This window comes from Molothrus aeneus, chromosome 4 (genome assembly GCF_037042795.1).
Source record: "Molothrus aeneus isolate 106 chromosome 4, BPBGC_Maene_1.0, whole genome shotgun sequence".
NCBI classification, from domain to species: domain Eukaryota; kingdom Metazoa; phylum Chordata; class Aves; order Passeriformes; family Icteridae; genus Molothrus; species Molothrus aeneus.
In genome coordinates, this window is record NC_089649.1 from 19,538,083 (window position 1) to 19,551,125 (window position 13,043).

Genomic DNA, 13,043 nt, shown 5'->3' on the forward strand with positions numbered 1-13,043 from the left:
CCCTAAAATGCAGTTACAAGCTTTTAATGCTTTGTGGTTGGTTTGCTTGGGAATCTAAGTGGAGCTGACAGTTTCTCCACCACTGACTTGTGCTTTTGAGCCAGATGCAATCAGACAGCTCAGAGGAAAGCTTCCCCACACTGTCCTACATACTATACTCTTTCAGGCTTTGAAAAAAAGGAATACTCAGAAAAGGGTGTTTAAGGAGAGACAACATCACAAACTTGTTTACATGACAAAGGCCTATTAGTAAATGCTAAGGTGCATGTTATGTTATAATCCAAGTAGGTAGCCTAATTGGGGTTATTATTTGATGTGTAAAGGTGTAGCCAAAAGAAAGCTAAACCATCACACATCCTTCTGGCAGTCTCTGAAATGCAAGTATGTAATAAACATACTCATTAAAACTTAAAAAGCAGCTTCTGCTCTTCCAAAACAATAGCACCATGCTCTCTGCAAGATGTTTCATAATGATACTTGCAGGTGATCATCCCACTCTGACATTTCCTACAGCAGAGCAAGCAAGAACCACACTGCTGGTCATCTTGGAAAATGTGCTTTTAATACAAGATTAGTACATTTTCCACTCCTTTCAGCCTTTGCCCTTCAAGAGATCAAAAAATGAGGGGCAGGCAGGGTAAAGTCCAGCGGGCACAGCTAAGTATGAGGACATTTCTTCTGGGCACAGTTGAAGACTTCATGAATGCTTTTCAGATCTGCAGCACAAGTGGACACTTTCATCAGTACTTCTTAAATCCTGATAAAAACTCTCATTTACATTGAAACTGCTTTAGACTCCACAGGCACAGAGAAAAGGTGATGAAAAGTAGACCTTTGCCTATCTTAAAGTGCATTGCTACAAGCAAAGACAGAAGTGTGAATGCGTCTGTCTCACTCTGCTTTCATGAAGTATCACATGAGAAGATTGTGGATACTGAGCACTAAATTTAAGTTACTAAATTGAGCACAGTGTACAATTTTTGGCATCTTGCCTTCTTTTGATCATAATGAAATGCAAATCCACCTCTCTCTAGAATCTCTGCACAGGGTAAGAATATTAGATCATTGCAATTTTGTGATCTAAACAAAGCGAGTCCAAACACAGGTCAGATTAAGAACTTGCTTTCAGCAGGCTCTAAAACTTAATCAAGCATCACTGAAGGAAATGCCCTATAGGTCAGGACAGCGTTTTCACACAGCTCTTGCTTTCCTGTTAACCATGCAATGCATGCTTGGTGCAGGCACAGCACTTCTGCCACTGCATGCAAACCTTGCACTGAAGCACAGTGTGGTTTCTCAGCTGCTGACACCCCAGTCAGTGTTTGCTCTGGCTGAGAGGGAAGGAAGGTGAACCAGTCTTATTCTACAGCTTGTAAAAGTAGGCAAACTGTCCTCTACTGTGAAGGTCACACAAAAATATGCTGGAAAAGTTCTACAGTATTCCAAATTTTTACAATGTTATAACAAAGTCATTGATGTCTTCAGTAAAAAGTGAATAGAGGGATCATCTTTTGGACCAACACACTTCAAAGTGCTTTGCAAATTGCAAGCACCACAGCAAAACACAGGCTTTAGGGAAATGGCATAAAATACCTTTGCCATCTCATTATCCAGCAGTCACTTGAAATCTAGTGCTTAGCAAGAATATGAAAATAAACTTGATGTGAACATGAGAACCTACATCTAAGGTTCAAACTCCTTGCAAAGCTTCTGAAAGACTGGGAAAAAGACCTACATCCTTTTATGCTTTCCAAAATGCTTCACCAAATTCAAAAGAAAAAAGCAAAAAGTGGTAGAAAGAGAAGATGACACACATGGAGTATCACAGCAGAAATATGGCTCCTCAGTTGCCTCATCACAAGGGTTACAAGTGTCAGATCCAGTGTTTCCCATAGTCCAAAACAGGCACTGAGGCCTGTACTGCAGGCAAAAATGACTACCTAAGGGATACAGATGTGCACTGAAATAAAAAAAGAGCTTTTCCCATCCTAGTAACAGACATCAAATAGTGCAGCGTGCTGGCTTACCACAGGACTGTCCTGGTTGTCATTAAGCTCTGAGAGCTTGGTGCTGGATTTCTGCCGCTTTGATTTATTCCTTTCACTAAGGTATCCGGAGCTGGTGTCTTGTAATTTTTCTACATCTTGAGCAGCTAGAATACAATCTTCAAGACTGCTGAATCCAGAGGGAATGTTCTCCTTGTTGACAACTTCCCTAAAAAGAAAAGGGTCATTACAGCAAGAGGTTGCTTAAAACACTCTCTCACTACATTTATGGTAGCAATAGGGAACTACATCATATGGGCTGGTGCAGTTCCAGCAACACCATCTATTCCCTATGAAACCACCATCTCTGGTTCTTCCCAATGCAGCCAAAACCACACACTGTGCAATGCCAAATCCCACTCAGGAGCACAACCCAATTGCATACACCTCAGTTGAAAAAGCTGTGAGGATCCATGTTTGGGATTTAATTCACTTGCCACTAAACCAAACACACAGAAGCCTCCACATGGAAGCTGGACTAGCCCCTGGCTGCCTGTGCAATTTTTATAGAGTATGAACCATATTTTCCTTTGAGACATGAGCTTTTAATTTAGAAAAGCGATTCACAGCTGCGGTCCAGGGTTCTCCTCTGGTGCATGACACTGCATAATTGGCCCTCTTACTCATAACTCTCAAATGCAAGAGCAGGACCGGGTGGTGCTTCAGCCAAATGCTTGATTTCTATTTGGGAATTACACAAAACATAAAAGGGAATGTACCTCTGCAATGCTAACACAACTGCCAGGACAGAGGACTGTTTTGCTGGGTTGGGAAGGGGATGGGACAGCCAGCCCTAAGTCACCACGTGATGCACTTGCTGGGACTCTCTGGGCTTGCAGGGTTTGTGCCTGTTTACCAGAAGCCTGACATTTGGCTTATCTAGCCCTGCTGGATCCTTCAGCAGGCAGCTTTCCATTTACCACTTGTTAAGTAGTCCTCCCTCTACTTTGCCCAGCAGTGAAGATGCACATACACATCACTACACCATGGGAACAGGAGAAACACAAGGCATCTCATGACCCTGCCAGGGGCTAAAGGCAGCTTGCTTATTACACTTGACACTGAATCTGGAACATTTGCTAACTCTGTGTGGCTGTTTTACACAGTGCTGTGCAACTCCAAAGCCTGCTCTCATGAACAGCAGGAGAACTCCTCTAGACTTGACTGGTGTGATAAGAAACCAGTTACTCTGCAGTATCTGGACAGTGCCAGCACGGCAAGTATTCAGAACAAAAACAAAACTAGAAGGTTCCAGTGACTTTCTAGATGACAGATCTCTAGGTTTTGTTGGTGGAAAAGAGATACAAAGAGGTATGATAAATCTCTGACTAAACTTCTAAGATAACACATTTGCCTTTGTGGAAGTTTTTACAAACCCTTCAGCAGACCAATTACACATCAGAGCCTGTAGATCATGTAATCTTCAAAGCCTGGGAGTTCACCTATGTGATTTTGTGATAAACACTCTTCCTGCCTGTAGTCCCATTTTGTGACATTACAAATCCTCTTGTGATCCATCCATCACAAGGCAAGGAGATGAAGTCACTAACAATCAAAAAAACAACAAAAAAACATTTTGAAAGGAATTCTCAATTTCAGTAATTTACCCAGAGAAATCCCAGCAATCTGACCTAAAGGAACCAGAGAAAACAATTTGGACCACAGCCAGCATTCAAATCTTCCAATGTGCTTTAAATCCTTGGCTCCAGCTTTCTGGACTGAGCCTGAATGACTGTGTCAGTCATATCTAGAGGCAGCTCTGTAACTCAGAGTTGAAGAAAAGCCCTGCAGTACTATATGCTTCTGAACACGTACGCTAGCCAGTCTCTGACCTACTTACCTGAGAAGCCTGTCAGCAGGGCTACTTAACAAGAAAAACTACTTTAGAGCTGCTGCCAGATACTTTGGTGACTTGCAAGAGCCAATTTCCCAGGCCACCTTTACAGTGTATTTTGATTCACTGTGAAAATGGTGGGGTTTTTTTGGTTTTTTTTTTTGGTAACTACAGATTTTTTGTACAAGAGCAGCACTGACACATTTTAGGAACTACCACGGATGCAATATTAACGTGAGGTATCGATGGCTATGCACCTGTAGCTTCATATAAGAAGGCACAGATCCAATAAAATTTGGGGAATTCAGCACCCAGGAAACAACAACAGGAGACTAGATGTTCATTTTGGAATCAACTTCAAACCCTAGCAATCCAATACTGCAGTGAGGCATACACATTCCTTACAAGAGCTAGTGCTGTGTTACAGATAAACACAAGAGTTGAACCTGGCCTTGTCTGTGCTACGGTTTCTCAAACACAGCTGTGCCTTGTGTAACAAGTTGGTTAAAGCTGTGGTGGTAATACATCTGTACCACACAATAGATGTCACAACTAGAGAAGTATGAATGGAAAAACAGGTATTATCTTCACTCTTTGACAGACATTTAAGGAAATTCACTACTAAGTCATGCTTAAACTTTGCGTAATAGGGTGGATAAAAAAAAAAATCTTAGATTCTGATTAATCAAAAGGAAGATTTTTCTGATTTCAGACAAACTCCCAAGTCTCCTCACTAAACCCAAACACAAGCTGTGCCTCCACACACAAAAGTGGAACTTAATCTCATTTTTGAAGACATTCTGAATTCAGAAAAGCAGCTGAGCCCAATGTTTTTATCTAAAAAAAGTTAAAGGCAGCAGAGCCAACTGCTTGGGAAATTCCACTAATGCAACAAATACCGTAAGTCACCAATTCCAAATACTGTAATTAAAAACTTGACTGCATAACCCCCCTAGATTTTTATCATGCTCTGCCCCACTCCATGATCTAGCAAACTCTACATTTCCCAGCTCTGACTGATGCAATGGAGCTCTGCATGGGCACTGCAGTCAGGGCAAAGGTCAGTGCCTCTCATAACAGAACGCAGCATTGCCTTGATAAGAAGACATGACTGGGGTAGACTTAAATAGACTTTCCAAAACAAAGAAATCAGGCTCATACATGTCTCTGTTTCTCCGGGCTTCCTCCTGCTCTTTGTGGTGTCGCCTTCTCTGCCTGGCAGACACATTAGAAGAGGCTGAAGACGTCCCGGATTCAGAGTCCTCTGAACTCTGGCCGCCTGAGCCATGAACATCAAAGAGATGCTGCTCCACGGCTGAGCGGATTGTCTTCTCTAAATACCTGTCAAGCCGAAAAATAAGGTCAATTGAGCTCAAAGATTTTGTGGAGCTCCCTCTCTTCAACAATAAATAAAACAAGGGTATCTGTGGGTTATGTTTTCTTAGGATGGCAGCACAAAATGTCCCAGCGCTACGACATATGCAAAGAGCAATGCCGAAATCTTCAGATACCCACTGGTTCAAGTCCCTCGGAATAGCTGAGCCTTCCCAATTATTATTGCTCTTTTTATTTCTAGGGATGTCTGAAATTTCAGTAAAACAACTCATTTTACTTACTGCAACTACAGACATTGGTGCCTGACTTTCATCCTCCACTTAAAAACCCCTGCTGTGACAAAATTGCATTTGATACCGGGCCATGCTGACAGGGGTCACGTCTGTTGTGCAAAACAAGCTCAGTAAGGCAATGGATCACCTGCAAGAAGATGATTCACTTCTGTCTCACAGAGGGATGACAATATGCAGTAGCTCACTGTGAACTCCTCACATACATTGTGACCAAGCATGGGTTTTGTTCTGAGTTCATGCCATTTTTACACATTCTTGGGCCACATTCTTGTGCATCCACAGCCACCCTGACACTGATGTGAGACCACTCTCACACTCAATGGCACTAAGATAGCTTCCACACAAGCCACCACAAGAGAGTCCCTGCAGTTGCATCAGTTAAAGGTGTGGGACTACTTGAACTTTCAACACAAATGAATTTTTGTTTTGGTACTGCCATTCTCTTGTCAGATTCCCTTCCTTCCTTCATCAGAGGAAGCTTTTATGGGAAAAAGATTTTTTTTTTCCAAAGAGATCATACAGAAACATGTTTTTGTATACATCCCCATCCCATCTCTGTTTCTCACAATGCTTTAAGCAGTCACTGAAGAATGGGTTTTTCAAACTTGCATGTCCAAAGTCCATGTATGGCTTCTACTGTTTTTGCCATAATTAAAATATTATTTCAGGATTTGCTGGTGAATTTTCAACTGAGTAGCTACAGTATGGGAATCTGTGCTTGGGCTCATTTCTCCTTTACAAAAGCTGTGCTAAATTGCTGCACTTGAAAGTCAGCTGAGACTGTAGTTCCTGGGGAAGTCAGAAGACCTTAGCAACTGCAAAAGCCCAGATGGTTTAACTAGACAAATATGTCTGTATTTCACTATTGACAAAGATCAGTTCTGCAAACCCATCAGCCACTGGGAATTCCCAGCTCCAGCAAAGGAGCCAACTCATTTTAGCTCTGCTCCTCCCAGTTACAGCAGTAGGGTCAGGTCATGTCCTCTGCTGGGATGCAATAGGGAGCAAACAAGAGCAAGAAGATGACAGAGAGCAAAAAACTTCTCAAAATACGCAAGTTCTGCCTAAGCAAAACATCACAGGCACAGTGAGTAAAGAACCAAGGGCCTGAGAAGTTTTCAGGAGGAAGTGATTTATTATTGTTGTAGATTAATTGCTCTGGGAAACACTGTCTCTTTTTTTGTTTATGTAAGAACAACTCTTAAAGAGAAATCAAAGAATAACCAGCAATACCTTAAAAAGCTCCAAGAAAGATAGCTACAAAATTGTAAAAGACACTTACTCTCCTGTAGCAGGAACGTTGCTACTGACTTGGGATACGTGGGTACTGTACAAAAGAAAAAAAAAAGAAAAGAAAGGTAGATCTTATTATCAAAATAAGGTCTTAAAACCTCTTGCTCTTTGCAGTGCTAAGATTCAAAGGTCTGAGCTGTCTCAACAACAACTGTGTACATAGGTCACAGGTTTTCCCCTTAAGGAATTTTCACTCCCACTGTGATGTGGCATATTTTGACAAGTCAATATCCTCAACAATTAATTTCCCTGTCATTCCCATGAAATAGGCAAAGGTCTAACAGCAAGTATTTCAACCTCAACATGTTACAGATTTTTTCTTTTCTTGTGGGCTTTCTGCTGATGAAGTTTTATCCTCATGACAGCAGTCTTTGTCTTTGGAAGCTGACTTGAAAATGTATACACTTAATATTTAACTGCTCTCTCTGTTTAACTATTCTCTCTTTAAACATACTCAAATAACATATTCATATTCTTTGCTTCACATTTTAAAAAATAAAATCTATGCATGCTTCTCTGGTTTTTACCTCAGTCTGTTATCAGGCTCAGGAAGAGCTGACACAAGTGTAGATGTTATCACTTGCTGTTCAGAGCCCTTCTGAACAAGCTGACCTGGCACAGGTGTCACTGCTTTCCTCCCTCTGCCAAGCTGAGTCCCATCCTGCCCCTTCTTCATCCACTGACTCAGCTGACTCAGCCTTGCAGATAAGGTGACACTGCCTTTTCATCCTTCCTGCGACTTCCCTTAAGTCAAATAAACTACAGGCCTAGGGGTTTCATTTCAAATTATCCCCATATCAGCAGAGTACAGCTGGCTGATAAATCCCAGTAAAATGTGGTCAGGGTACAAAAGCCAAGCTGGATGTAAGACATTCTTCCTGCCAAAATAGCCACTCATTGTTTTCAGTCTTCACCAGTTTCTCTCAAATAATTTCATTGCAGACCCATCAACAGCTGATTTGCCTTTGCTACCCAAAGGTTTCCTCTCTGCTTCCCCTGAATACTTTGCACTTCACTGTATGGGGCTGGAGCCAGCTTAGAAACTGCAGCTCTCTCTCAGATAACCACTCTGTGGATTTACTGGGTTTGAATGTCACGTGGGTAGAAGGCAGGCAACAGAGGAAGAGAAGGATAAATGAGGGGTCACTACAGCTATTTTAACAAAACCCACAAACACCCAGCTGCAAATTACACTTGCAGCGTGCTTCAGGCTGAGCTGGTGTGCTCACCTGGCTCTAACCACACACACATCCTTGCCAGTCCCAGCCTCACTCAGTGCCACTCTCCAGTCCCAGCACAGGTCACTGGAGTGGTGGCACACCAGGAGAGCAGCCATGGACTTGCCAGTATGTTCCACATTACCTGAGCAGGACTTGAGCAGTTATGCCATGCAGATAATTTCATGAAGACATGCAAACAACTATTACTGTACCTATTATTACAGATAAAATACCTGCATACAGGAAACAAAATTTGCAAGATCACACTCTTCCCACATCTAACATCTTGACTATCAACTACAGGATGGCATTGGAATTTGAAGTGCACATTTCAAGCTCCCTACTTGCTTTCTGGTTTGCTTATAGGAACTATGTGGCCTCTTCCCAGCCCAAAACTAATTTTTAAGACCTGGATGTTAATATATCTCCCACAGAGACAAATTAACAAGTAAGGTGCTATTGTGCTAATGTGGGCTAACCCACATTGTAAGACACAATTCATGTGCTTGTTACAGCTCCTACACCCATGGGAGTAAATTAAGGCTGTATCACCTTTTTATAGTATTATTACATGCAAGCCAAACTGAGTGAGGCTGTCTTTCATATCATACTTTTCTTCTCTGTTTTCATGCCAGGAAAGTGATACTGGAGAGGAAGAAAGGATTGTTTGGATTTTAGCTTTTTAAAACATCCCTAGGATATAGATTTATTTATTTCTACCAATACAATTTTTTTCTAACACCCAGTACGTTCTAATTCACCGTGTGCTTTAGTTAGTTAGTTAGTTAACTATTTAGTTAACTGTGTACTTTATTAACACCAATTCAGTTTTAAGTATATTAACCTGACTAAGTTTTAATGATGCATAACAATTAATTTCCTGTATCTAGAAAAACCCTATTCAGGCAATATGGGTTCTGTAAGAAAGAGAGTAACATGGTGATTTTCAAACTACTGACAAATAACAAGGAAGTATATATCCCATACATGCCAGCTGAGTGGATGACTACAAAACTAAGCTCTGATATTCTGATTTTATTGTACTGAATCCAAGTTTATCCTTAGCTCTGTGCTAAGTTAATGCTCTTTTATTAGCCCCCTCTCAGTAAGACAGAGATTTTAAATCAGAGTTTTTCTAGATACACAAACTTCCTTTTAATTCCACAGTTGGTAACTTTCTTGGCCGTTTCATTTTGCAACTTAATTTGAATGTGTTACTAAATTGCTTTACTTACTCTCCACCAACCTTTCTTACACCGAAGAACTTCCCATCCAAAACAAACGGTGGAGGAGAGAGAGTTACACAGTGGTTTTAGGACCCGAGCCTTCTGCAGGACAGAACAGGCAGTGCAAGAGCACGTTGGCAAACGCAGGCAAAGGCACCACCCTGGAAGGATTGCAGAGCCCAGACAAGCAGGCAGGGTGTATCCTGCGGGGTTTTCCAAACTTCTTGGGTGGCAGAAGCCGCTCTGCTGTTGGATTTCTGGGGAGCAGGCTGGGTGAGCCATGCCTGAAGAGCCCTCTTGGCTCTTGTGCCTGCCTGTGCAGGCAGTGCCCTGCTCAGCAAATCATGCGGACAATGGAACTCCTGCCCTGCTCCAGTTCATTATTTTTATTATTTTCTCCTCACATCTGCTCCATTTCACTGATACATACAGTCAATTATCTCAACAGTTAGATTATCTTTATTAGATTATGCAGCTGCTGTTGCAGAGCATGCTGAGAAATAGAAATCTCATAGAAATTACAGGTTCTCCTCAGGTGACTGAAGGCAGCAGGACAGCTTCCCAGTGTTGGGGGACTTTTACTTTCAGAAAGCCAGCCAGAAAACCTGCATAAAGGCACACAGCTGTTTAGAGCGCCATGAACTTTTGAACTGATTTCTTATGACCCTCATGCTTTTCATTCTGGGAAGTCTGACCTCTAGCACTTCCTAGTTTTGTCTAAGTTGTTTACCCAAGTCTTTTGCTCACTTTCAGAGGTGCTCTATCAGCCCTAGATAATGTCTTACTTCACACATAAGGCAAACTCTTACTGCATGGCCTCCTTTTTTCTGTTTCAGCCTCAAGGACAAGAAGGTGCTATCTTCCACCACCATTAAATCTCACCTGCACCTCCTAACTAGTCCTCCCTAAGTTTAAAAGATGTGCACCAGAGTGAGAATTCTCTCATGTAATGCCTGCAGCTTGTCTGGTCTGTGTTGGGCATCCTGTGATAGCAGATGTTGGATATCAATGAGTTGGATATTCTCCTGATTTCTTTCATTCATGCCACAATTGAGCAAAATATCTTAGCATCTAGACAAAAACAGCAACAAAAAAACATCCAACAGAGCAAACTAGGAAACTGACATACTGGCACAGTGTTTTCCCAGACTGGGTTTTAATTTATGAAGTCATTTAATTAATTCTTGATAATACTTAATGGCCTAATTCATAAGCTATACTTGCAGTCTGGTATTAAAGTCACCTGTTGCTGACATGTTACAGTCCATCTGCTTTATTCAGGAAGGAAAGGTGGCTTTTGTTCTTGTTTTTGCTTTTTTAAAAGCTGAGTGCAACAGTAAGAAAGCTTTGATAGATGCAAAAACTTTTTTACCATTTTGCTATTCCAGCAAGGTTGAGGATATTTAAATGGCTTTGCCATAACAGATGGGAAATTCCTGAAGTCCTGAACATAGTATTTCAATCCCTGATCTAGGAAGTTCCTATTCATAGGTATTTATATGGTCTAAATGCTATCCACTCTCCACACTGTGACATGCAATACTGCAAACTCATGTGGGATCCATTTCAAGGCAACTACTTTATTTGACACACTTTCACCAAAGAGAAGTGTTGTGATGGCTTACAAAATATGAAAATAATGAGTTTAAAAACAAAAGGGGTGTGCTCTTAGTTACAGGGATGTCCCACCACACAGAGGACATGCTTTCATTATTTTCTCAGCACCTTCACTTTCACAAACTCAGATCAAATTATCCCTCCTTTAAACGTGGCAAATTATTTTTTACACTACTTTGTAACTACACAGAGAACTAACCCAACTAAAAGCAACTTTATTCAGGATTCCTAATGTTTTTCACTTGCACCTCCTTTACGACAGATGCACACTGACACCTACTGCTTGGAGCAGAGACAACCCTGCAGGGGATTCATAGAGGCCCCGTGATTCAGCTTGGTGAATTTGCATGGCTGTGTCAGTGCAGGCTCCCCTGCAGAGCAGGGAAATAATCCCCAGGGAGCCTCAGACCTGCATGGCAGCCAGGCACCCAGAGCAGGGACACCCAGTGGCCTGGTGGTTACTTTCAGCCAGTGCAGGTGTGATGGACATGAACAGGCACCACATTTGTGATGGAGCCCAGCACTCCTGTGCACTTAGGATCTCTTATGGCACATCCCATGCAGGGAGAAGTGTTCAGTGTGAAGGTGGCCAAGCAAACTTTTGAGCAGGTGTGAAATCCAGAGCAAAGTTTTCCAGTTTCTTCAGGAAACTGACCTGAGAACAAACAGCATTTAAACACCTTACCCAATAAACTTCAGGGTAAGAATACCTGACCTGCATTATTTAAAGAGTTGTCTCAAATAAAAACTGTTAAAAGGAGAAACAGCCAGTTGTACTGAATAATGCCTGCAGGAGTACTTCTAGGAAAAGAACCAGGCAAAACTGTCCAATGCCTTGCCCAGCACTCATGGGTATTTAATGCAATCTTTGGCTCTGCTTGTGATGTCAGGTCTCATTGTAATTTAATGCTCTGAATGTTAACAAGGAAGCTCCACACTACAAAGCTTTTGCTTTTCTCCCCTGTGACATCACTCTGGCTTATCTCAGGACAGGGAGCTGCCCTGAAAGCATCTATACATGATTAATATCACATCTAAGGCACACAGGGCAGCACAAAGCATACCTGAAGATTCCCTGTCTTCTGAGAACTCACTGCACACGTAGAGTGGAATTGTGCTACAGGGACTTGCTGCTTCATTACCTGAAACTGCTGAGTGTTTCTCAGTACTGATTACTCAAACATCCTGCAGCTGGTATTCAGAGTTTCACAAAGGAATTATACAAGGAGCACTTTTTAACAATGTCAACTCCCTTTACCACAAGGTTTTGTTATTACAGAAGGTTTTGGAACGTAAATGCCCTTCAGGCATGACTCCCTGGAACAATCCATCACCTAGCAAGGTTTTCCTCTTCTTTTAACACTATAGAAATCTCCTTGCCTGGTACTGAGCACAGCTGAGCAACAAATTATCTAATCAAGGACTACAGAGAGGGAGAAGATGACTCTGGTCAGCAATAGGTGAATGGATTTGAACCCCAGGTCTCCCAAACTGGTCAAGCTGACACCTTCCTTATAATGCCCAATGAGAGAGGGCTCCAGCTATGAAATTAATAATTTTCTGCCCCAATAGATTAATAAATTATTCGTGCATATCCTCTCTTGCATCAGTATCATTACTAATATAAACATACTCCCATCTCTGTCTAAAACTCAGGGGGAATATGTGTGCTCTGGTTAATTTCTTACAGTAGCTAGGATCTCCATGCTCTTTTCTCCATCTTGCAACAGTCTTCCCATTTCTTTAATCATCTTCACAAACCTAAAGCTACTGGAACAGGAGTGACTTGAAAGTGTTTAAGGCTCACCTGTCTCTTGTACAAGGGTATCCATACTTCTAAGTGTACTGAAAATACTTCCTTTATATATCCACTGTCATGTGATTACTTCAACTTAAGTATTTTTATCCATACTTCCCTTTCATCCCTCCATGAACAACTATGTTCACATCTTTTTTTTTTTTCCCTGGCATTTCCAAATGTGAGGAACTCCCCTTTCAGGGCAAAGATTTTCATTATTAGACCTCAGGTACATGACTTTATTATTTATGTTATTATTTCTTTTAGTATATATCTTAAATTTGATGCTTATCTTTATAAATATATTTAAAAGTAACTTATATATATATATGACAGGGAGATATTTTATAAATATATCTCTATATCTCACTCTGTATAATAT

At 41.4% G+C, this 13,043-nt stretch overlaps 1 protein-coding gene across 1 annotated transcript in view; it reads right to left on the reverse strand.

The window, feature by feature from the left end:
• Positions 1-13,043, reverse strand: part of FAM13A (family with sequence similarity 13 member A) — a 125,501-nt gene that overhangs the window by 38,508 nt on the left and 73,950 nt on the right. The window contains 3 exon segments of the mRNA XM_066548049.1: positions 2,028-2,214; positions 5,041-5,220; positions 6,790-6,834. Coding sequence (XP_066404146.1) covers positions 2,028-2,214; positions 5,041-5,220; positions 6,790-6,834 — 412 coding nt within the window.